General features: G+C 50.1%; 1 protein-coding gene across 2 annotated transcripts in view; it reads left to right on the forward strand.

The window, feature by feature from the left end:
* LOC142311821 (uncharacterized) overlaps nt 1–25,816 on the forward strand; it is a 241,889-nt gene that overhangs the window by 140,718 nt on the left and 75,355 nt on the right. For both annotated transcript variants that reach the window (XM_075350578.1, XM_075350579.1), the window contains 4 exons: nt 11,071–11,506; nt 16,159–16,318; nt 20,376–20,487; nt 23,553–23,643. In XM_075350578.1, coding sequence (XP_075206693.1) covers nt 11,071–11,506; nt 16,159–16,318; nt 20,376–20,487; nt 23,553–23,643 — 799 coding nt within the window. The remainder of the gene's footprint in view (nt 1–11,070; nt 11,507–16,158; nt 16,319–20,375; nt 20,488–23,552; nt 23,644–25,816) is intronic.

Consider the following 25,816-nt stretch of genomic DNA (forward strand, 5'->3'; position numbering starts at 1 on the left):
ATAGAATACTTTTCCAGAACTGAGCTGGCTTCATGAGGTGTTTTTCAGCAAATTTAACTCTGGCCTGTCTATTTTTGGAATTGATGAATGGTTTGCATCTAGATGTGAACCCTTTGTATTTACTTTCATGGAGTCTTCTCTTTACTGTTGACTTAGAGACAGATACACCTACTTCACTGAGAGTGTTCTGGACTTCAGTTGATGTTGTGAACGGGTTCTTCTTCACCAAAGAAAGTATGCGGCGATCATCCACCACTGTTGTCATCCGTGGACGCCCAGGCCTTTTTGAGTTCCCAAGCTCACCAGTCAATTCCTTTTTTCTCAGAATGTACCCGACTGTTGATTTTGCTACTCCAAGCATGTCTGCTATCTCTCTGATGGATTTTTTCTTTTTTTTCAGCCTCAGGATGTTCTGCTTCACATCAATTGAGAGTTCCTTAGACCGCATGTTGTCTGGTCACAGCAACAGCTTCCAAATGCAAAACCACACACCTGTAATCAACCCCAGACCTTTTAACTACTTCATTGATTACAGGTTAACGAGGGAGACGCCTTCAGAGTTAATTGCAGCCCTTAGAGTCCCTTGTCCAATTACTTTTGGTCCCTTGAAAAAGAGGAGGCTATGCATTACAGAGCTATGATTCCTAAACCCTTTCTCCGATTTGGATGTGAAAACTCTCATATTGCAGCTGGGAGTGTGCACTTTCAGCCCATATTATATATATAATTGTATTTCTGAACATGTTTTTGTAAACAGCTAAAATAACAAAACTTGTGTCACTGTCCAAATATTTCTGGCCCTGACTGTATCTTCTAGAATATAACTACTATAATACTGCCCCCTATCTACAATAATTTAACTACCATATTACCGTTCCTGTCTACAAAAATATAGCTACTATAATAATGTTCCCTATATTCAAGAATATACCTGATATATTACTGTTTCCTATATTCAAGAATATAAGTACTATAATACTGCCCCCTATATAAAAGAATATAACTACTATAATACTGCCCCCTATGTACAAGAATATAACTACTATAATACTGCCCCCTATATAAAAGAATATAACTACTATAATACTGCCCCCTATGTACAAGAATATAACTACTATAATACTGCCCCCTATATAAAAGAATATAACTACTATAATACTGCCCCCTATGTACAAGAATATAACTCCGATAATACTGCCCACTATGTACAAGAATATAACAACTATAATACTGCTCCTATGTACAAGAATACAACTACTATAATACTGCCCCTATGTACAAGAATATAACTACTATAATCCTGCCTCTATGTACAAGGATATACTGTAATTACTATAATACTGGTTCTATTTGCAAGATTTTAGCTACTATAATACTGCCCCTATGTACAATAATATAACTACTATAATACTGCCCCTATGTACAAGAATATAACTACTATAATACTGCTCTTTATGTTCAAGAATATAACTACTATAATACTGCTCTTTATGTACAAGAATATAACTACTATAATACTGTTCCTTTGTACAAGAATATAACTACTATAATATTGCCCCTATGTACAAGAATATAACTACTATAATACTGCTCCTATGTACAACAATATAACTACTATATTTCGCATGACCAGCAGTTCTTGACGCTGCCATCGCACAATCTTGATAGTGTGTAGTGCGCATGCTGTGAGGATTCAGAAGTTTGTAGTCACATAGATTGACTGCAGACTTTGATCTCAAACCTAGAAACCTCTTTAGGCTTCTTCACTGCCCTTCCACCATGCTTTACAGTGCAGCTCTGTCTGTACAGATTGCCTCAGTAGGATGCATGTAGCTAGAATTGAAGACTATTTAAAATACAAGAAGTAACTAAATCATTTGTAGAATGGGGTGTGCCACCCCCGTGCCAGCAGTTGGCACTGCTCAGGTTTGAGCCTTCAGGGGAGGTGGCCCGGGGGTCTCGCGGACACGCCGAATAAATGGGGGGACATATATGTACGGGCTGAGCCGTATTAAGGACGCCCCCCACGGTGTGGGGTGAGGTGGGACACCACCGCTGCTGTTACGGGGCACCGGGGGAGATGTTGTGTAGCAAGTTGTTAACCCCTTCGTGGGCAGGGATGGTGGCCCCGGGACCCGGTTGGTACGTGCAGGGGATGGCAACCGCAGGGAGTGCTGGTGTACTCACGGTTAGAAACACACACAAGTCTCTGGCAAACCAAGGTGATGGTGACTGGTGCCGCAGCCGATTGCGTTCTGGTCCCCCACCCGCCTGGTGGTCTCTATCCTTTTCCTGCACTAAGTAGAAAAGACTTCCTAGTATGAAACGTAGGAGTCCGCTCCCGGCTGGATGTGGTCTAAGGAGCCGTGCCCGCAGATGCTGGCCTGTGGGATCTATGGGCCTTGGTGGTGACCTCTTATCCCTAATCGGTGGGCTGTTGTCTTCTATGAGGGACTTTGTGTGAAACAGAACCTCTAGTCCTGGCCTCAATCGGTTAATTAACCAGCTCCAGTCGATTCTGGTTTCTGGCTTCAGGGTCCGAGTACCCCTTTTTGTTCTACGGTTTCCGGTCAGTTCCCCGTGTCGGTACCGGCGGGCTACAACCCTAGCCCGGTCCACCTCGCTTCTACCGAGCCGTCTTCCCATCTCCTGCTGACAGAGACCACCGTCTGCCTCCTAGCCAAGGCACCAGGGCTCCTACCCTGGCACCATTCAACTTGGACTTCAGTGCCGGAGCTACCCCTAGCTCCAGCCCACACTCTTCTCCAACTGAACTTCAACACTTTACTGCTGGTTTTCCCGCCCTGGGCTGTCTAAACCCCTGGGTGGGCGTGCACTAACCACCTGGCCACGCCCACTGGTGTGTCTATCTGTCCCTAAGGGGGTGACTAGGGTTTAATGGTTGGCTGTGTGTTTCCTAATGAGGGAACGGTGTTGTGCAGGGGCCTATTTGTGACTACCTGATTTTGCCAGGGCGTCACATATGCCAATATAATGATGGGAGGATCCTCAGGAAAGGGGAGAAGCCTTCTTTTTTAATTGCATTAAAGAGGTTGTCCACTAAGGATATGCCATCGATGTCTGATCAGCCGACACCGGACACCCACTCCATCAGCTGTTCCTGGTGACGGCAGCAGAAAATGGTCCGCTCCAGGGCTACCCCGTCTTCTGATAGCGGCTGCAGTCAGGTACTGCACATCCGCCTCACATGCAAATCAATGTGATGTGCAATACCCGGACGCTTTCGGAAGACGGGGCATTTTCAGAACTGAGTATTTACAGTGACGGAAATAATTATTTGATCTCTTGCTGATTTTGTAAGTTCCCCCCATGTAGTTATAGGCTGATCTCTCATCTTCCTTTTGATCCTGGATACCCCACGAGGTGAGATTTTGCATGGAGCCTCAGATCGATGTCGATTGACACTGATTTTGTATTTCTTCCATTTTCTTACCATTGCACCAACAATTGTCTCCTTCTCACCCAGCGTCTTACTCATCGTTTTGTAGCCCATTCCAGCCTAATGCAAGTAACGAGTTGATTATGAGCATCTAAAAGCTGCTTTACATGCAGCGACATCGCTAGCGATCGCACCCACCCCCGTCGTTTTTGCGTCACGGGCAAATCGCTGCCCGTGGCGAACAATATCGCTGGTACGCTTCACATGAACTTACCTTCCTAGCGACGTTGTTGTGGCCGGTGAACAACCTCTTTTTTAAGGGGGCGGTTCATGCGGCGTCACAACGACGTTACACAGCGGGCCACCAATAGAAGCGGAGGGGCGGAGAGCAGCCGCATGAACGTCACTCCCACCTCGTTGCCGGAGGACGCAGGTACGCTGTTGTTCCTCGTTCCTGTGGTGTCACACGTAGCGATGTGTGCTGCCTCAGGAACGACGAACAACCTGCGTACCAAACGAGTAACGATATTTGGGAAACGAACGACATGTCAACAACCAACGATTTTTGGCACTTTTCGGGTCGTTAGCGGTCACTGGTAAGTGTCATATGCAACGACGTCGCTAACGCGGCCGGATGTGTGTCACCAATTCCGTGACCCCAACGATATCTCGCTAGCGATGTCGCTGCGTATAAAGCGGCCTTAACTGTCTGTAGGAGCCAGAACTCTTAATGGTTGGTAGGGGATCAAATACTTATTTCTCTCTGCAAAATGCAAATAAATTTAGATAATTTATACAATGTGATTTTCTGGATTTTATTTTGGATATTATATCTTTCACTGTTAAAAATAACCTACCCTTAAAATTATAGTCTATTCATGTCAGTGGGCAAACGTACAAAATAAGCAAGGGATCCTTCACTGTACGTGTGCCTGCTGCTGCCCCTGGCACTGGGAACAGCTGAACATCAGGGGTGCCGGGTTTCAGACCCCACCCGATCAGACAGTAATGAACTATCCTAACTATCCAAAGAATAAGCTATTGTGACGCCCTGGACTAGCCAGGTAGTCACAGACCTACCAACATACACACCCCCCACCCTAGATAGTTACAACAGTCAAACATAAACCCTTTGTGCCTCCCTCCAGAGTCTGATGTCCACACCAGGTGGGGCGGAGCCAGGCGGTTGGCCCCACCCACTGAGGAGTTCACAGGCCTGGAGGAGGCAAAACAGACAGATTAGTTCAGGAGGTGAAAGTGAGAGGAGTAAAACGTCTGCCTGTGCCTGGGTAGGAGCCCAGGCACGGACAGCAAGGGTGGCAGACGGTGGTGGCCGTCTGCAGGAGTTAGCGGAACTCTGCAGAGCCATAGGACCGGGGTCGGGCGTTGACCCGCTGGTACCGAACCGGGGAGCGGAGTGAAGCTAAGCACACAGGCAGGGCCATCGGACCCCGACCAGGCTTGGAGCCGCCGACAATAGTCAAATCCGAGTGTGACAGGAACCCCAGGGGTTTCCCAACAACCAAGACCCGACAGAAGGCAACAGTCCACACCGAGAGGATATACAGCCACCGCCACAGGCTAGAGATCCAAGGGCCAGCGCCTGCGGGCAAAACGGGCTCCTACGACACCTATACGCCGGGGAGCGGACTACCGGTGGGCAACCACAGGAGTCAGAACATTCTAAAAGGTGCAGGGAAAGACAGCCACCATCACACCGTCCGGGGAGAGCGCAACAACACTGCAGCCGGCTGTGGGACCCATCCATCCGGCCGTTTGGTTTACCAGAGACTCTGTCATTGACTGTCTGAGTGAGTACACCAGTGCCGTCCAGCACCGCGCCGCGCTGTCCCTGCAACCCTGCACCCCAGCCATCCAGCCTCCCCGTTACACCATCGGGCCCCGGGATCACCAACCCCTGCCCACGGAGGGGGAAAACATCCTAGCTGCTCCCTACCATCTCTCCCGGGATTCCCGTCACCAGCAGCGGTGGTGCCATCATCACCACGTCCCGTGGGTGGCGTCTGGAACTCTCTCCCCAAACAAACCATCCCTTTTCACTCACGGGTGAGGAGCGCTGCTCAAGTCCCTGGGTCCGGCCAACCGCTCGAGCCACCGAGCAGCAGCAGCAGAAGCCCCAGACCCGAGCGTGGCGAGCGCGTCCCCTCCGCCCGCGACACTATCAATGTAAAAGTAGTGGACAACCCCTTTAAATTTATTGAAACCTTGTGTCACACATGGTCATTTCATTAGCTACAAAATTGAAAATCTCAAAATCAATCTGAGATAGTCTATTATTCTGGGAGTTTGGATAATTTTGTGCAAAGTTTATAAAGTTCAGTAAAGATCTCATAATCTGAGCATTTTGCGCAGGGCTGTGACCTTTCACCTGCGGCACAACCTTCGCAGGATCCAGGGCAGGGAAGGCGTGGAGCCTTTCATTTTTCCATTCAGAGCAGCAGAATGGACAAAGTTGAGCCAAATCCTAACAAACCCTCGGCTCCCCGGCTGCCACTATGTCAGCAATTAGCGCAGCCTGAAAAGGTCAGACCCCGCGCTGCGCCCCGGCTGATGTGCATTCACTTTTAATAGATCCACGGTAACGTGTCTGTGCGCTGATACATTGTAGCAGATTATTCTCAGCCCTCCTCTTCCTTCATCCTCTGCCATCAGCAGAATTAAATTGCTGGGAAATATTCACAGGAAAACAACATTTTCCCTTCTTGTTTCAGGAATTAAATGACTCAAAAATAAAAAACAATTGTGAAAATTCTCAGAAATTGATTACATTTTCTTTCAATTTAATTAAATCCTTGGCACTGAATGTGAGGAGGACATCATAGACCAGGGGCCCGAATCATTACGACCGGCATTGTGCATGGCACCGCTGGAGTATAATGTGCCACATTCATTCAGAAATAAGGTACTACGCACATCTTACTACTGGCATACATTTGCGCCAGTAAGGTGGCATAAGGTTTGATAGGATTCGCCATGCCCCATCCCACCCCAGCTCTGACCATTTTGGCAAATCCAGCCAGGGTTGAGGGTGCTTTACACGCTGTGACATCGCTAGCGATATATCATCGGGGTCACGGTGTTTGTGACGCACATCCGGCGTCGTTAGCGACATCGCAGCATGTAACACCTATGAGCGACCTTAAACGTTCTCAAAAGAGGCAAAAATCGTTGGTCTGTGACACGTTGTTCATTTACCAAAAATCGTTGTCTGGTCAGTAGCGAGGTTGTTTGTTGTTCCTGCGGCAGCACACATCGCTACGTGTGACACCGTAGGAACGAGGAACAACCTCGTACCTGCAGCCGCCCGCAATGAGGAAGAAGGAGGTGGGCGGGATGTTCGTCCCGCTCATCTCCGCCCCTCCGCTTCTATTGGATGGCTGCCAAGTGACGTCGCTGTGACGCCGCACGTACCGCCCCCTTAGAAAGGAGGCGGTTCGCCGGCCACAGCGACGTCGCAGGGAAGGTAAGTCCGTGTGACGGGTGTAAGCGATGTTGTGCGCCACAGGCAGCGATTTGCCCGTGACGCACAGCCGAGATCGCAGCGTGTAAAGCACCCGTTAGTGCAAGAAACTTCAAAAGCTGATGTATTTTTTTTCTCAACCAGAACTTTTCAAGGTCTTTTATGCTAGAATTCTTGCCAAAGGAGAAGGGTCCCCAGCAGCACAGAGGAATCCTGCAATGGGGTAACTTCTGAGAATTCGCACATTGGGGATTATGGAGAGGATGATTTAGGTTGGTCACTACTTTAACATTGATGGCTTATCCTTAGGGAAACTTTGCACACTACGACATCGCAAGCCGATGCTTGCGATGCCGAGCTTGATAGTCCCCGCCCCCGTCGCACATACGATATTGTGTTATAGCTGCCGTAGCGAACATTATCGCTACGGCAGCTTCACATGCACTTACCTGCCCTGCGACATCACTCTGGCTGGCAACCCGCCTCCTTACTAAGGGGGCGGGTCGTGCGACGTCACAGCGACGTCACACGGCAGGCGGCTAATAGAAGCGGAGGGGCGGAGATGAGCAGGACGTAAACATCCCGCCCACCTCCATCCTTCCGCATAGCTGGCGTGAGCCGCGGAACGCAGGTAGGAGATGTTCCTCGCTCCTGCAGCTTCACACACAGCGATGTGCGCTGCCGCAGGAACAAGGAACAACATCGTAACATCGGTCCTTCTGAAATTATGGAAATGACCGACGCTACACCGATACGATTTTGATGCTTTTGCGGTCGTTAATCATATAAAAAACCATTTACACACTCCGATATCGACAGCGATGCTGGATGTGCGTCACTTTCGATTTGACCCCACCGACATCGCAGCTGCGATGTCGTAGTGTGCAAAGTACCCCTTAGGATAGGTCATCAATGTCTGAACGGCCGGGGTTCAGACAGCTGTTACTGGTGTCAACGGCACTTTGCAGCTCTGTAAGGCCTTCACACGTCAGTGATTCTGGTACATATGTTACCATTTTTATACGTACCAGAACAGACATACGCAGACCCATTAAAATCAATGGGTCTGCGCTCACATCAGTGATTTCTCACTGACCATGTATCCGTGCGGCGTACATGCGTGTCCGTGTGCTCCGGACAGGGACAAATCCGTTTGTTTCTGGCATCACTGATATCACACAGATCACACCATTTTGAAACACGTACCAGAAAAATCACGTACATTAAAAATAAAAAGCTTTTTCAACTCGCCCATCTCTGGCGATGCTGTCTTCAGCCACTGCTGTCTCCTGCTTCCAGGCCAGCTAATTATGCTCATGAATATGCACTGCACCGCTGACCCAGAAGTAGTTGCAGAGGAGAGACAGCTGCGGCCGGACACAGCATTGCAGGGGACTTCAGCACCATGGACAACAGGTGAGTATAAGTGCCTGATCTCCATGTATTATCACAGATAGCACACGGAGATCAAATGTGTGCCAAAGTCACGGCACACAGAGGGACATACGCACCTTTATCACGTCAGTGAAAAACGTGTGTGTTTGTCACTGACATGTGAAAGAGGCCTAACTGAGCAGTTCCGGCCACTGCCAAAACCAGGAACAGCTGATTGTCAAGTGTGCTAAGTGTCGATCCCCCAACGATCAGACATTAATGAACTATCCTAAGGATAAGCCATCAATGTTAAAAGGGAATCTGTCACCAATTTGACATTTTTAAATTGTTAATATGGGCATACAGGTTATAGGATGCTGACAATAGTCTTACCTTTATGTCTCATATCAGATGCCTTGTTGTGGAAAAATCATTTATTATCACTTTATACAAATGAGCTCTTCCAGGCTATGGGGCGGATGCTGCCTGGAAGATAACTCCGCCTCCAGAGATTATAAATAAAAGAGGCGTTACCAGTGTGAGACAAATGACTGACAGAACACGAGAAATTAAATTTGTCTTCTTTCTAACACATTTTTTGCAGCTCCCTGAGCTCTTCTTCTTTGCAACACTGTGTGTCTGCAAGCTGGAGGCTGAAGCTGAGAGGAGCCTGCAGAAGTGTCAGTTACAATCACACACTCTCTGCAGTGAGAGCAGCCATCACACATCACACTGGTAACGCCCCTTCTATGTAAAATAATCTCTGGAGGCGGAGTTATCTTCCAGGCAGCATCCGAACCATTTACATAAAGTGATAAAAGATGCTATTTCCACACTAAGGCATCTGATATGAGACATAAAGGGTATGGATTTTTCAGCATTCTATAACCTGTATGCCCATATTAACAGTGTAAAAAGGTCAAAGTGGTGACAGATTTCCTTTACAGTTGTGGACTACGTCTTTAAGGGTGTTTTCTAGTAGGAAGGGGTTAATACGTGCACTAAGATTCTGCCCACCTGTGCACACATACATTTCACAGCTGAAGCTTTGCTACAGTTGCATGCAGTCTAGGTAATACTCTGTGAAGTATCATCCTGGAATATAGACTGATACCTTGTTTTTTCTCTGATACATTGTCGCACAGGTAGAAGTGCTGCAGTGTACTGCTCAGCTACACTGGGAAATGTGCTGCCAAGACCGATGATTTTTATTTCAACATAAATGATTCAATCACCCCATGAATGCGGTTGGCTCATTTGTTGGGTTATTTTTTGCATTGCTCGTAGTTCTAAATGTAGATGCTAGACAGACACTGAATGTTTTACACACACTGTGTGTTACGCAAGCTGTGCATGTTACACACTCGCACACTCTGTGCTCTACACACGTGCACACTCTGTGCTCTACACACGCGCACACTCTGTGCTCTACACACGCGCACACTCTGTGCTCTACACACGCGCACACTCTGTGCTCTACACACGCGCATACTCTGTGCTCTACACACGCGCACACTCTGTGCTATACACACGCGCACACTCTGTGCTATACACACGCGCACACTCTGTGCTATACACACGCGCACACTCTGTGCTATACACATGCGCACACTCTGTGCTATACACACGCGCACACTCTGTGCTATACACACACACATGCACACTCTGTGCTATACACACACACATGCACGGCATTGTACACATTTCACACTCCATGTTACACACACTGTATGTTACACACACCCCATTCTAGACATTGCACGCTACATACACTGTGTGTGTGAGACAGTGTGCATGTGTATAACATACAAACACTGGTCACACACACTGCATGCTACACAGTTACATGCCAGGACATACCAGGCTCCTCCTCCTCAGTGTCTCCATACATTCGCAGGGTAAGGGGCTTCCTACCAAGGGCCTTTCTACACTTCTCACTTGTAAGCTGTACTGACAAAGCAGGACTGTGATGGACAGATGAACAGTGCAGTGTCTGGTATGTAAAGCTGATGCCAACAGACTAAAGGGGGTGTTAAACGCAGCGATAGCGCTAGCGGTATCGCTGGTGAAAGCCCCGCCCCCGTCATTTGTGTGTCAGTGGCAAATCGCTGCCCGTGGCGCACAATATCGTTAGGAGCCATCACACGTACTTACCTACCTAGCGACGTCGCTGTTGCTGGCAAACCGCCTCCTTTCTAAGGGGGCAGTTCGTGCGGCGTCACAGCGGCGTCACTAAGCGGCCGCCCAATAGAAGCGGAGGGGCGAAGATGAGCGGGACGTAACATCCCGCCCACCTCCTTCCTTCCGCATTGCCGGCGGCCGCAGGTAAGCTGCAGTTTGTCGTTCCCGAGGTGTCACACGTAGCGATGTGTGCTGCCTCGGGAACGACAAACAACCTGCGTCCTCAACAATCAACGATTTTTTAAAAAGGACCGACGTGTCAACGATCAACGATAAGGTGAGTATTTTCCATTGTTAACGGTCGTTCCTTGCTGTCACACACAACGACATCGCTACTGATGCCAAATGTGCGGCACGGAATCCGTGACCCCGGCGACATATATCGTTAGATACGTTGCTGCATGTGACGGGGCCTTTACGAGCTTACCAAACCTGCAACTGTTTAGGGTCACCTTAACACCATCCCTGTGGATAAATCCTAAAAGAAATACTGACCTTTGCTCATTTGCTTGCATTATGAAACAAACATTTGGACTGCTATTAATGAATTTTATCTTTCTATGTAAACCTACAGTGATCACCACTCCTTCCCCTCCATTCCTTTTCTCACATATTAATATTTTTCTTATGTTAGATTCCGGATACCATTAAATGAGCAGAACAAGATCCTTGAGAAAACAAAATCCATGCGAGACGACTGGGTGTCCATCCTGGAGGAGCTCTGCATGCGGAATCATCAACGGCCTCTGCCTGAAGGCAAACCTGCTGCCTCCGAGGACATTGAGATGGATAAGGATAAGGAGGTGTACAGTCAACCGCGCCGCTACAGTCCATGTCTTAAGGTGGCGGATAGTCACCAGATTTATGAAGAAATTTCATTACAACCTGTAGCCCCTGGGAACCAGATTGTTTTAGAGGCAGCAGGTACAGATAAGAGACTCTGTTTCCCTCCTGCTCCTCAGATACCGACTTATGGTCACTTCTTACCTCCTCCATTACCAGTCAGTCTACAAACACTGACACAGATCAGAACCAAAGCCTTCCATTGGAACACTATACCCCAGGAAAAGGTAAGGAACATCATCCTTATACTGCATATCACACCATTATTGACTTTCAGAGATACCACTAGATGATTCTAGTCAACAATAGAAACTCTATACCACTACATGGCAGTGTCACGGGATATGTAATAACGGCACAGGAGCCATTAGGCTGGCCCTCAGACTAGAGTCCCTCTGCTGTCCCTTATCTCGAAGGTAAGTTTGATGGTAACCAGGTCCGAGCCTTCAGTGTGACCCTAACTCCTGTCCAAGCCCTGATATAACTTCCCATCTCCCACACCCTCTGGGCGGGCCGGAAAACACAAAGACAAAACCCCCAAGAATTACATAGACAAGGGAGAATGGAAACTTGTACACGCAGCACTCAAAACACACAGGAGAGACAATATGTATACTGGCAAACAAGGAAAAAAGGGGGAAAGTAATGCACAACAGGGGAACGCTCACACCACTCAGAAGCGCAAAATGGATCACCATAAGCAGTATAAGCACCAATACCTAGATCGCTGGAGCTAAAGCTGAAGCTATCACAGCACATACAGGAAGGAAGCCATGCTTTAAATAGGGAGGAGACAGCTGCACGCGGCAATTAGTAACCTGAGCTCTTATGTCCTGCTCACCACTCCTGCAGAGTTGAAGACCAGTGATCCTGAAACAGCAGACGCCCGGCTTTAACTGAACAATCCTGAAGCCTCAGGTTGCTTGTCAGACTCTGTGGTATGAACACAGTCTGAACACACTGTGCACAGGTGTGTGCAGAGCCAAATATCGCATGAGAAGCAGTCAAAATACATGAGACATGACTCCGGAATGTCTGACTGAAGGCCTGTGACCTTCCCCAACAACACCCTACCCCCTAGGGTTCTTATCTAAAATAAACACAAACACTGTGTGACGTTGGAATATAAAGGCCACAGCAGCCCCATTTATTCATAACATAAACATCAGCCATGTAACAATACAACTCTTCATTGAAGAACCCGAAAAGGAAGGGGGGGGTACCTGAAGGTTAACCAAAATGTTCTTTGCAACATCAGCCTGTCTCCTGACCCTCAGCCGCAACACACCGACTCGAGAGCCCAAGCCAGATGTTGCCCCCACTACGTCCCGCTGAGACTCAACCCAGCAAGGACCCGTTTACCAAACAATTGCACCGCTAGAGGTAACCCGCTCCGGCACTGGGTTCCGTCCTCTCCTCTGTGCAAACCCCCACCTTCAGACACCCCCCTCCTTTCCGCCGCTGCGACAAATACGATCTTCCTTCTTTTCTTCATCGATGTCGAATCCACAATTAGGGCGGGCGGGCGGGAACGATTCCAGTCACGTCCAGGTAGGAATGGCCCACCCCCCTCTGACCTGCCCTATATACGACCCCCTATAGCCACCACCCCCTGACCAATCACACTGACCCCTGATCCTAACTGCCCCTTAGCACCACCCCCAAATTTCGCGCCCAAACTGACTTTCTCCATTAACCCCTTATTAACCCTATGGCCTGGCATCCCTCCTAGTCATGTAGCCCTCCCTTAAGCCCCTTCGGGTCAGCAGTCCGGGCTCTTCCTTGACTCCGGAATGTCTGACTGAAGGCCTGTGACCTTCCCCAACAACACCCTACCCCCTAGGGTTCTTATCTAAAATAAACACAAACACTGTGTGACGTTGGAATATAAAGGCCACAGCAGCCCCATTTATTCATAACATAAACATCAGCCATGTAACAATACAACTCTTCATTGAAGAACCCGAAAAGGAAGGGGGGGGTACCTGAAGGTTAACCAAAATGTTCTTTGCAACATCAGCCTGTCTCCTGACCCTCAGCCGCAACACACCGACTCGAGAGCCCAAGCCAGATGTTGCCCCCACTACGTCCCGCTGAGACTCAACCCAGCAAGGACCCGTTTACCAAACAATTGCACCGCTAGAGGTAACCCGCTCCGGCACTGGGTTCCGTCCTCTCCTCTGTGCAAACCCCCACCTTCAGACACCCCCCTCCTTTCCGCCGCTGCGACAAATACGATCTTCCTTCTTTTCTTCATCGATGTCGAATCCACAATTAGGGCGGGCGGGCGGGAACGATTCCAGTCACGTCCAGGTAGGAATGGCCCACCCCCCTCTGACCTGCCCTATATACGACCCCCTATAGCCACCACCCCCTGACCAATCACACTGACCCCTGATCCTAACTGCCCCTTAGCACCACCCCCAAATTTCGCGCCCAAACTGACTTTCTCCATTAACCCCTTATTAACCCTATGGCCTGGCATCCCTCCTAGTCATGTAGCCCTCCCTTAAGCCCCTTCGGGTCAGCAGTCCGGGCTCTTCCTTTAATTCTACTGGTGTCTTCTGCATGTGACTCCCATCTTTCCAACTTGTTTTGTCTCCCTGCTCCTGCTCTCCTGTCTGCATACAGGAAGAACAGAGTGGTAGGCTAAGTCCAGAACAGTAATTGCCACAATGGCAAGAGTAATGCGTGCTGGAAAAGGAGATTTCTGTAAAGTGCTGACAGAATGCTGATGTAAAAGATCCCGCTACTAAAAAGTAGAGTATGAGAATCAGGCCATTTCTTGGATATATTCGTATATGTGCACAAAAAGTCTTAACTTGTTGTGAGGAATGAGGCCAGCATTATTTCAAGGCGAGTTTTAAACTTTTGACTTTCAAGGTCTTGTTGTGGACTACGATGTCAGGTTTGGCCATTGGTCTCCTGACCCAAACTCAACAGTCTCCTGAATGCCTATGAGCTTCTGAGTTCAGGTCAGGAAACCTGAGACCAGTCCTGACATCGCGGTCCGTACTCACACGATGAATGTCAACAGTATGGAATCCATCTAAGCATTTATTAAAAGAATATCCTTAACCTTGTGCAAAATTATGTGCCCCCAGACATCTTCAAATCATGATGAATTTGGGACAAGTAGTGTAAGCAGGGCCGGCGTCAGCACCCGGCATACCCGGGCAAATGCCGGGGCCCTGGAGAGCCGGGGGGGCCCACTCGGCCTCGTCAGCTCTGGTGCACCTTGGCCGGGGCCCACTCTCCTTAGTTCTGCGGTCCCCGGCCGAGTTCCGGGGACCGCAGTCCTCGGCAGGAATCTGCGGCGCCGTCTCTTTAAGGCGCGCAGACTTCCTGGTTTGAACTTCATCTGTGGGCGGAGCTACAGACCGGCATCCTGCTCAGTCCCACAGATGAGAGTTGCAGTGCCAGCCAGCGACCCCCAGCACAGCGTGTCCCTCCGGCGCTGTGTGGGCCCCCTCTCCACCGTGACCTGAGCGGTATGTGCCCTCCCCAACCCCGATTTATGCCCCCCCCCGGAGCCGCGCGTGTCTGTCTCTGTCTGTATGTAGCAGAGCTAGGTGTGCATGTATATAGCAGAGCTAGGTGTGTATGTATATAGCAGAGCTAGGTGTGTATGTATATAGCAGAGCTATGTGTGTATGTATATAGCAGAGCTATGTGTGTATGTATATAGCAGAGCTAGGTGTGTATGTATATAGCAGAACTAGGTGTGTATGTATATAGCAGAGCTAGGTGTGTATGTATGTAGCAGAGCTATGTGTGTATGTATATAGCAGAGCTAGGTGTGTATGTATATAGCAGAGCTAGGTGTGTATGTATATAGCAGAGCTATGTGTGCATGTATATAGCAGAGCTATGTGTGTATGTATATAGCAGAGCTAGGTGTGTATGTATGTAGCAGAGCTAGGTGTGTATGTATATAGCAGAGCTAGGTGTGTATGTATATAGCAGAGCTAGGTGTGTATGTATATAGCAGAGCTATGTGTGTATGTATATAGCAGAGCTATGTGTGTATGTATATAGCAGAGCTATGTGTGTATGTATATAGCAGAGCTATGTGTGCATGTATATAGCAGAGCTAGGTGTGTATGTATATAGCAGAGCTATGTGTGTATGTATATAGCAGAGCTAGGTGTGTATGTATATAGCAGAGCTAGGTGTGTATGTATATAGCAGAGCTAGGTGTGTATGTATATAGCAGAGCTATGTGTGTATGTATATAGCAGAGCTAGGTGTGTATGTATATAGCAGAGCTATGTGTGCATGTATATAGCAGAGCTATGTGTGCATGTATATAGCAGAGCTAGGTGTGTATGTATATAGCAGAGCTATGTGTGTATGTATATAGCAGAGCTAGGTGTGTATGTATATAGCAGAGCTATGTGTGCATGTATATAGCAGAGCTAGGTGTGTATGTATATAGCAGAGCTATGTGTGCATGTATATAGCAGAGCTATGTGTGTATGTATATAGCAGAGCTATGTGTGTATGTAGCAGAGCTATGTGTGTATGTAGCAGAGCTATGTGTGTATGTAGCAGAGCTATGTGTGTATGTAGCAGAGCTATGTGTGTATGTATGTAGCAGCGCTGTGTCTGTATGTATGTATCCAGCAGAGCTGTGTGTGTGTCTGTATGCATGTATGATGTGTATCTATGTATGTCAGTGTATATGACTGTATAGATGTGTCAGTTCTATATGTATTTTTGTGAGTTTGTCGTTAAATATGTATGTGTACGTATGTGTGTCTGCGTGTGGATGGGGCCCACTGGGACTCTTCCGCCCGGGGCCCACAAAAACCTGGAGCCGGCCCTGAGTGTAAGTTTATGCCATGAATGTAACCAGTTCATATGTATATTTCTTCAGATTAACAAGTCCATGTGGAGTCAGAGCTCTGCTCAGAAGAAGATTGACACCCAAAGAATTCTCCATCAGTTCCAAACTGGCGACTCCTCTCCTGTTCTAGATTCGGACATTGGAAAGCACTCGAATATCCTGTTAAATGGGAAGATCGCACATAACTTTAGTAAGAGTCCAAATATCTCATCATAGAGGGCAAGGATTATTCATATATGGTTTATAGTGGGAAAGGGTTTAAAGCGTGACTTGCATAGTAACAACCAGGGGCGGAAATATCATTGGTGCAACCTGGGCAAGCTGCAAATGGACCCAACAGATAAGTAGGTGGAACATTGCACACACCACAACACCTTCCTCTATACATTTGGGGAGTCTCCCACATGTCTCTTGTCAAACGCAAAACAAGCCTCCCAATTTTTAGCTGTAAGTAAAGGCTTTTTTTCTGGCTACTCTTCCATAAAGGCCAGCTGTATGGAGTGTACGGCTTATTGTGGTCATGTGGACAGATACTCCTGTCTTTGCTTGGGAATGCAGCTCTTTTAGTTACCTTTTGTCTCTATGCTGTATCTCTGATTAATGCCCTCACTTGGCAGGTTTGTTGTGGTACCATGTTCTTTCAAGTTGATGACAATTAAGGTTGATGGGGCTTTGGGGGATCATCAGAGATTGAGATATTTTTTTGAGAACCCAACCCTGACTTGTATTCTCAACAACTTTGCCTCTGGCTTGTTTGGAGATCTCCTTGGTCTTCATGGTGGTGTTTGGTTAGTGATGCAGTGACGCCCTGGCCTATCAGGTCATCACAAGGGTGCCGTGCAATCTGCCCTTCTACATGGTACCCGATCCTCCTTGGTTACGGGTCCTGTCACTTTGGTGTTGCTACCAACAGGTGTACACAAATCCTGAGGAACACTCTGCACCACACCCACCAAACACCCATTGGGCAGACTGAGGGGAATAGGGCCACCCAGATGAAGGGCTGGTAGAAGGAGGGCAGAAGTGTCAGTGCAGTTGTTGAGTTGGAGTTGTAGGAGAGAGACAGCAGTGACAGTCCAAGTTACGCTATGGAGCTGGGCTCCCGTACCCGTCCCAGGTGCCAGACGTTGGCCTGGCCAGAAGGAGCTGGAACCCTGGTCGCAGGGGGTAGTGGCAGGGAGCACGGTGCTGCTACAGAGAGCAGGCCGGCTGCCTTGTCCTACAACCGGGCAGGGACCAGGGCATGACGGGGTACGCGGACCCTAGGCTGGGAAGTAGCTTCACGCAGCCCAGTAATTCACCCGACGGGAACGGAATCTTCAGAAACCGTTCCCCACCAGCTCCAGAATCGGGGTACTAGCGCAACAAGGGGGATAGGACTTCCCACAACCATCCAGAAAACCGCAAGCGTGAACCTTGAGAGCAAGCTCACCCTGCTAGTCACGCAGGTGAGCGGGACCCAAAACGCTTCAGGTGTAAGGGATCCACACAGTGCCAAGGGACAAGGCTTCAGGTCAACAGGCAACACCAAGAGGACACAGAGCCAGCGTGCCTGCCCAAGGACCACAGAGTGCTCAAGAGTTTGGTTTACCTGGTGTCAACGTCAGTGACTTTGGACTGTGTCAGTACATGTTACCCCCCTTGCACCCAACGAGTTCCCCATGCCACCCATCACCGGACCCTGGAACACCACTCCCCTGCCCACGGAGGGGTTAACAACTTAAGCTGCCACGCACCAGCGTCCCCGGGCTCACCAAACCTGGCAGCGGTGGTCCCTCACGTTACCACACACCGTGGGTGGCGTCACGAACATTATCCCAAAACCACAAACTTTCCCCCCTTTTATTTCTGAGGGTGACGCGCAACGCCACCTCGGATCCGGAGACTCCTCGAGCCACTGAGGATCCGGGTCCGAGCAGCCCGTCGGCTGTTGCGGGGGCGACACAGTGCCTCTTGCTTAATGGTGTTACAGCCTCTTTAGCCTTTCAGAAAAGGTGTGTATATATTGATAGACCCTGGGACACGTAGGGGCACTTTGCACACTACGACATCGCAAGCCGATGCTTGCGATGCCGAGCGCGATAGTCCCCACCCCCGTCGCAGCTGCGATATCATGGTGATAGCTGCCATAGCGAACATTATCGCTACAGCGGCTTCACATGCACTCACCTGCCCTGCGACGTTGCTCTGGCCGGCGAACCGCCTCCTTATTAAGGGGGCGGGTCGTGCGGCATCATAGCGACATCACACGGCAGGCGGCCAATAGAAGCGAAGTGGCGGAGATGAGTGGGACGTAAACATCCCGCCCACCTCCGTCCTTCCGCATAGCCGGCGTGAGCCGCAGGACGCAGCTAAGGAGATGTTCCTCGCTCCTGCGGCTTCACACACAGCGATGTGTGCTGCCACAGGAACGAGGAACAACATCGTAACATCGGTCATTTCCAAATTATGGAAATGACCGACGCTACACCGATGATACGATTACGTCGATTTTGCGCTCGTTAATCGTATCAAAAAGGCTTTACACACTACGATATCGCCTGCGACGCCGGATGTGCGTCACTTTCAATTTGACCCCACCAACATCGCACCTGCGATGTCGTAGTGTGCAAAGTGCCCCTTAGATTGCACACAGATGGACTTCCCTTTACTAAGCATGCGACTAATGAAGATAATTTCTTGTACAAGAAATATTTAGGGGCTTCATAGAGAAAGGGGTGAATACAAATGCACATGGCATATAGCAGAGGATGTAACTCAGTATCATGACCAGGTAACCAGACGAGGAAGAAGTGGGTCCACTTATCTGATATGCCGTTCACTGACACAGAGGAATGGACCTGAGTGATTACCAAGACTTCACCACAACCACAGGGGGTGGAAGCAGACAGAACGCTGGCAAGTAACCACCAGAAGGTAGCCCTGGGTGGATCCCGATACCTCGGCAGCTGGCGCCACAGAACGAAGACCAGGAGCTGGAATAGACGACGGACTGGTGCAGGCAGGTTTCGGAAGCCACTGGAGTACAGAAGATGGAGGCAGGGTTTGGAGGACACAAGATGACATAGGCGGGTATATGGACAATAGTAGGCAGGAACAAACACAATGTCATGAGACAGTACAGAGAGTTGGTAGAAGCATAGGGACCTGACAACTAGCACAGTTAGACTAGCTATGGGGACACGTTGAACAGGCAAGTCCCAATGGGGGAGGATGCCTTATAGGCAGACAGGATAGCCAGCCATCACGAAGCATGGAACTTCCCCAGTCGCAAGGACAACCACTGGGGGCAGGCACCACATGGTGTAGAAGTAGGCGCAACCATTACACTTTAGACAGAACCTTCCTGGGCACAGCTTGGGATAATACCTAGCACTGACAACTGGAGTTACTGTTTCTCTCTCTTCGTGGGCCCGTCCCCTGGAGCAGGAGGCTCAGCCTGGGTTCTGGATAGCTACACAGGGAGACTTCACTAAAAGACTTTCACGGGCACCGGTGCTGACTGCCGACAAATCTGGGATCGGCTGAAGCCCATTGTGGCAGGGGATAGTACTCTGGGGCAGCGCCTGAACAACTTGTGAGTAAAAAGACTTGGAACCGCAGCCCTCTCCTTTATCGGCGGTGTCGCCCAGCGCTGCAGTGCCAACAGGGACTTCTACCACCCCTGTCATCCTCCCCGGGGTTATCCTGCTCCGCCTGTGGGGAGCGACACCATCCCGGCTGCACCCAAAATCTGCCCCGGTGAGAGACCCTGCAGTGGCGGCCCCCATCCCTGGCCGCGTACCACAGGTGGCGTCACAATCTCCTAATAGACTTTTCTAACCTCCAACTACCTCCATCCTCCCTGCCATCCTCCAATCCTCCTTCCTGTACACCTCGGGGTAATGAAACCGGGCCAGGCCACTCTGTGATGATGCAGAGGATCTGCACCCCCGGCCCAGCAACGCGGTTAAAACACCTGCCCCGTGGGGCACTACACATGTGCAGGCCTTGGGAAACAGGAGGACCACGAAGCTTGGAGCAGGCGGAACGTCTGTGCCCCTGATCTACAGGGAGCGGGGATGCCGACAGAGGGAGAGAGGAGACCTGGGGACTGTGGGGCCAGACAGAGACTGTGAGAGCAGCAGAATTGAGAAGGAAAGAGTGCCAGCTCTCTTGGGCTGGAAGCCCATCAGTAGAGGATTAGTAATGCAATGTGTATTCACTTGTCCTATGTTCTCATGAAATATACTTCCTTCCCTTTATAGATATCATCTTAAAACGTTTTCACGTGAAACCAGAGCAGCTTCAGGAGAAGTTATTGATCTTATGGGAATGTGATGGAGGGTTATCTGATGAACATCTGACCAATCTCAGAAGGTAAATCAACCAAATCATTGTGCTCCCAGTCATACTGGGCTTACCCTGTTTGAGTACCTTATTAGAGACAGTCCATACAAATATTTTTGGGGTCTTCAGTAATGGGGCACAGTTCAGCCTTAACCACCCCCATCATGTCTTGTTTAGAAGAAAAGTGATGCGATCGTCCAGGGGGTCTCACCATTTTCTTCTATAAAGGGAGCCAAAGAGGTGAAGGAGGGCATAACGCCAGGCAGCATAGTGCGGTGTAATAGCCGGAAACAGCAACAGGGCCGTATTTTGTTTTTTCCTATGAGTTTTCACTCTTTCCTCTCGTGATGGAAGTTCAGAAATATAGGAACATGAGATTTACTGGAATGGACAGATCCCTACCAAGGTGTAGGGCCAATCATTCATTTCATGGGATTTTATCGGAGTGGGCACCAGATAACTATTGTTGGGGCAGAAGAAGGTTGACCATGTTGGATTTTGTTTGGCCTTCCTTTTACTCATTGATCCAGGAACCAATAATGGTTGATCCCTCTGTGGCGCCCCTGACCTGGTCAGGCACCACTGAGTACTGCACCTGTCGCGGGCGGGGAGGAGGGTGTCAGCACACCGCGCTCACCCCTTCTGCTCGGGTCCGGCTGCTCAGTGGTGGCTCGAGCCGTAGGCCGGATCCCGGGGGTTTCCTCGAGCGGCACTCCTCGCCCGTGAGTGAAAGGGGGGTTGTTTGGAGTGTTGGGATAATGTCCGTGACGCCACCCACGGTTGTGGTGATGTGTAGCACCACCGCTGCTCAATGCGGGGGGTCCCGGGGATGGTGATGGGGAGCAGCCAGGTGTTGTGTTGCCCCTCCATGGGTAGGGGTTGGTGATCCCGGGGCCCGGTGATGGCTTGTGAGGTGCAGGGCCTGGTGGGCGCAGGGACACGGGGGCAGCGCTGTGCCTTGCGGCACTGTGGTACTCACTCAGCCTGAGACACGGACACAGTTTGTACGGTAAACCAACGGCTGGTAGGACGGTCCCACAGACGGCTGCTTTGCTTCCCAGATAGGTGACGGTAATGTCCCTTTTCCTTGCACCGGTATGTACGGTTGGTTGCGATGGGTCCCCACCGGTAACCCGCTCCCCGGCTTCAAGCTGGGCCGGAGGAGCACTACACTTTGCCCGCAGGCGCTGGCCCTCGAAGACTGGTGCCCTGGCGGTGGCGATGTCTCCGTTGTACGGGTTGGGCTGTTGCCTTCTGTCGGGTCTTGGTTGTTGGGAGAGCTACGTCCCCGTCACTGACGGATTTGGCAAATTTGGCGACTCCTAGCCTTGCCGGGGTCCGAGAGGCCCCTGCCCTGGTGCTGACTGTCCTTCGGAACACTGCTCCAGACCACCGGGCACACAGCCAACGGGGTCCTTCCAGGAACTTCCGAACTGTCCCACTCCGGACAGTCACCGCCGTCGCTGACCTTGCTGTTCTGGCCCTACACAAAGCTGGACCCTTCAGGCTTTCCTTCCTTCTTGTCACCTCACTTGCTTTCCTCCTTTACCACTTCTTTCTCTCCTCACTTTCACTTAGTTGTTTACACTTGCCCTGCCTGGGCTAATCTCTAGCTCTTCCCTGAGCTAACTGCCTGGTACTTCCTGCCTCCAGAGCTGTGATCTCCTTGGTGGGCGGAGCCAACCGCCTGGCCCACCCCCTGGTGTGCATCATCAGACTCCTGGAGGAAGGCAACAAGGATTTCTGGTTCAGCTTAGGTGTGCCTACCTGGGATGTGGGGTGTGGTGGTGTGTGACCTGTGTCCCCTGGCTTGCCCAGGGCGACACACACCCATGCTGGGGGCAGTACAATACAGGTAATCCAGAAGGCTGACCGAGGTGTGACTACACAGGCGCATAGTAATCAGGTCTCAAACATGTACCTTCGGGAGGACTCCTGTGATCTTCCAGGAGGGGGCGTGCCTCCATGTCCACTCAAGGGGTGTGGTAGAGAGCCTGGTTGCTAGGTGGCGTAGGCAGGCACAAAGGGGAAAGAGGAAGAAGGAGGGAGGAGAAGTCTGAAGCAGAGAGTGGAGGAGTGAGGAGCATGAAAGTGGAGCTCAGACAGGAGCAGAAGTGCAGAACCCACGAGTGAGCCGGTTTAGTGTGCAGCTCAGGGAGAGCAGAAGCAGACCCTGGAGCTGTGGCAGTCTAACAGCGTCCGCGCAGTGACTACTGACGGGGGAGATCGGTCACCTAGTAGTGCCACCCGAAATCCACCCAAGGCTAAAGAGAGATCAAATGGGTGGCAGAGTAAGGAGACTGCAGGGGAGGTACCAGGCCCGCAACGGGTAACAGGTCCCAGTGCAGAGATAGATCCACCTTTCTTCTGTCAAACCTGCCTGAGGGGGCACTTCAAAACCCCCAAGACAACACCACAGAGTCCGCAGCCACGTAGCAAAGTGAGGGCCCATAGTTCACAGGAGGCAAGCAGCCGGAGTGACCTGGTCCAGGCTACAAGCAAACGGGCCGAAACGAGGGGAGCAGTAACTTCCCTGGGTGACCCCCGTAGGGACTGCAAGTCGGGGTTACCACAAACCACCAAAGGGCTAAGGAAGGCGAGTCAGTGGCCACCCTCATCAGTCAGCCGGAAGGACACCTGGTTCCAGCCTGGTTCATCCCAGCTACGCCCGGGTTACTCACTCTGCCACCATCAGTGAATAAAACCCCTGAAAGACATTCTGCTTGTGTTGAGTTATTCTGCGCCTTGTGGTTCCACACACCTACACAGGGCCCTGGGGCTTGCCTCACTCTCAGGAGGCTATTACAACTGACTGCACCCACCATCAGCCCCAGGCACCCCTTAATCTGTAGTGGCAGTCTCCACTGACCGCAATTCTGTGAGTGGCGTCACGACAATCCCAAAACGAAGGTTCCCTACCTGTGACCAGAACCGTCCCATCACGTGGAGTCCCTAAAGGTAATGCACTGCTACACTGCACCTGTGGGGCTTTACACCTCCATATTCAGCAATCAACAGAATTGCAGCCACAGAAAACCTGCTTTGCCCCCTTTAAATATCGGGCTATATTGAATGTCCTTTGTGCTTTTTTACAGATATGTTCCAACTGCTAAAGACAAAATCATGTACTTGGCTTATAAAGGTTCTCTGGCGGAGTTGCACATTGTGGATCAGTTTATGCTACAGGTACACATTTTACATTATACACATACTACAAGAGAGGAGACAAGGTAAGCAATATCTGTTTGCTGTCAGTGAATGGGACCATCCTTCTTTGTATAAAGAGGGTGGAAAAGGGGTTGAATATTCATTAACACAAGTTCCAATCAATGATGCCGGCAGAGGGGTGGGCAGGATTATAGGTGGGGGAAGGGGTGAATATTTATTTTTCATGAACAGGCGACGCAATCACTGACACTAAAGCCCACTTTACACGTTGCAATTAGTTGTACAATCGCATTTGCGATGTGACACGCCCAGGTTGCATACGGGATCTTATGAGATTGCACGTTGGTCGTTCATTTGCTGTCACACGAGCGTTAGTAGTCTATGTTAAATTGGTCAATTTTGTGTGCGATCCTTTAGATCATGTGTTCTGTGACGTATGCATTGGGCACCTTTTTTTTTTTTTTTTTTTATTTATTGACTTGCCAAGCGTGTGTACTGTGTAGGGATGCGTTTTTACTATGTCATCTGCCGTTCAGCTCTGCTACATGGCCGCTAACAGCAGACACAGACAGCCATGTAGCAGAGATGAATGGCAGATGACAGCAGACACAGACAGAGCCGCACTGTCAGAATGAACTCGGGTGAACTTCACCCGACTTCATTGTCATGCTGCGGCTCTGTCTGTGTCGCGCACTGATTAGCGGTCACCAGTGAAGGACTCACCGGTGACCGCTAATCTCCTGAGTTACTGAAGTTAGCAGCCCTCTCTCATATACTCACCAATCCCCGATCCCCGGCGCTGCACGGCGTTCACACTGCTCCGGCGGCTTTTACTGTTTTGAAAAAGCCGGCCGCCCATTAAACAATCTCGTATTCCCTGCTTTCCACGCCCACCGGCGCCTGTGATTGGTTACAGTGAGACACGCCCCCCACGCTGAGTGACAGGTGTCACACTGCACCCAATCACAGCAGCCGGTGGGCGTGTCTATACTGTGTAGTGAAATAAATAATTAAATAATTAAAAAAAACGGCGTGCGGTTCCCCCCAATTTTAATACCAGCCAGATAAAGCCATACGGCTGAAGGCTGGTATTCTCAGGATGGGGAGCTGCACGTTATGGGGAGCCCCCCAGCCTAACAATATCAGCCAACAGCCGCCCAGAATTGCCGCATACATTATATGCGACAGTTCTGGGACTGTACCCGGCTCTTCCCGATTTGCCCTGGTGCGTTGGCAAATCGGGGTAATAAGGAGTTATTGGCAGCCCATAGCTGCCAATAAGTCCTAGATTAATCATGTCAGGCGTCTATGAGACACCTTCCATGATTAATCTGTAAATTACAGTAAATAAACACACACACCCGAAAAAATCCTTTATTAGAAATAAAAAACACAAACATATACCCTGGTTCACCACTTTAATCAGCCCCAAAAAGCCCTCCATGTCCGGTGTAATCCAGGATGCTCCAGCGTCGCTTCCAGCGCTGCTGCATGGAGGTGACCGGAGCTGCAGCAGACACAGCCGCTCCGGTCACCTCCACACAGCTAATGAACACAGCCGAGCGATCAGCTGCTGTCACTGAGGTTACCCGCTGTCACTGGATCCAGCGGTGGCCGCGGGTAACCTCAGTGACAGCTCAGCTGATCGCGCTACTCACCGCCGCTCCTATCACCTCCACGCAGCAACTGAGGTGAGTAGCGCGATCAGCTGAGCTGTCACTGAGGTTACCCGCGGCCACCGCTGGATCCAGTGACAGCGGGTAACCTCAGTGACAGCAGCTGATCGCGCGGCTGTCTTCATTACCTGCGTGGAGGTGACCGGAGCGGCGGTGTATTCTGCCGCTCCGGTCACCTCCATGCAGCAGCGCTGGAAGCGACGCTGGAGCATCCTGGATTCCGGCGGACATGGAGGGCTTTTTGGGGCTGATTAAAGTGGTTAACCAGGGTATATGTTTGTGTTTTTTATTTCTAATAAAGGATTTTTCGGGTGTGTGTGTTTATTTACTGTAATTTACAGATTAATCATGGAAGGTGTCTCATAGACGCCTGACATGATTAATCTAGGACTTATTGGCAGCTATGGGCTGCCAATAACTCCTTATTACCCCGATTTGCCAACGCACCAGGGTAAATCGGGAAGAGCCGGGTACAGTCCCAGAACTGTCGCATATAATGTATGCGGCAATTCTGG

This window comes from Anomaloglossus baeobatrachus, chromosome 5 (genome assembly GCF_048569485.1).
Source record: "Anomaloglossus baeobatrachus isolate aAnoBae1 chromosome 5, aAnoBae1.hap1, whole genome shotgun sequence".
NCBI classification, from domain to species: Eukaryota; Metazoa; Chordata; class Amphibia; order Anura; family Aromobatidae; genus Anomaloglossus; species Anomaloglossus baeobatrachus.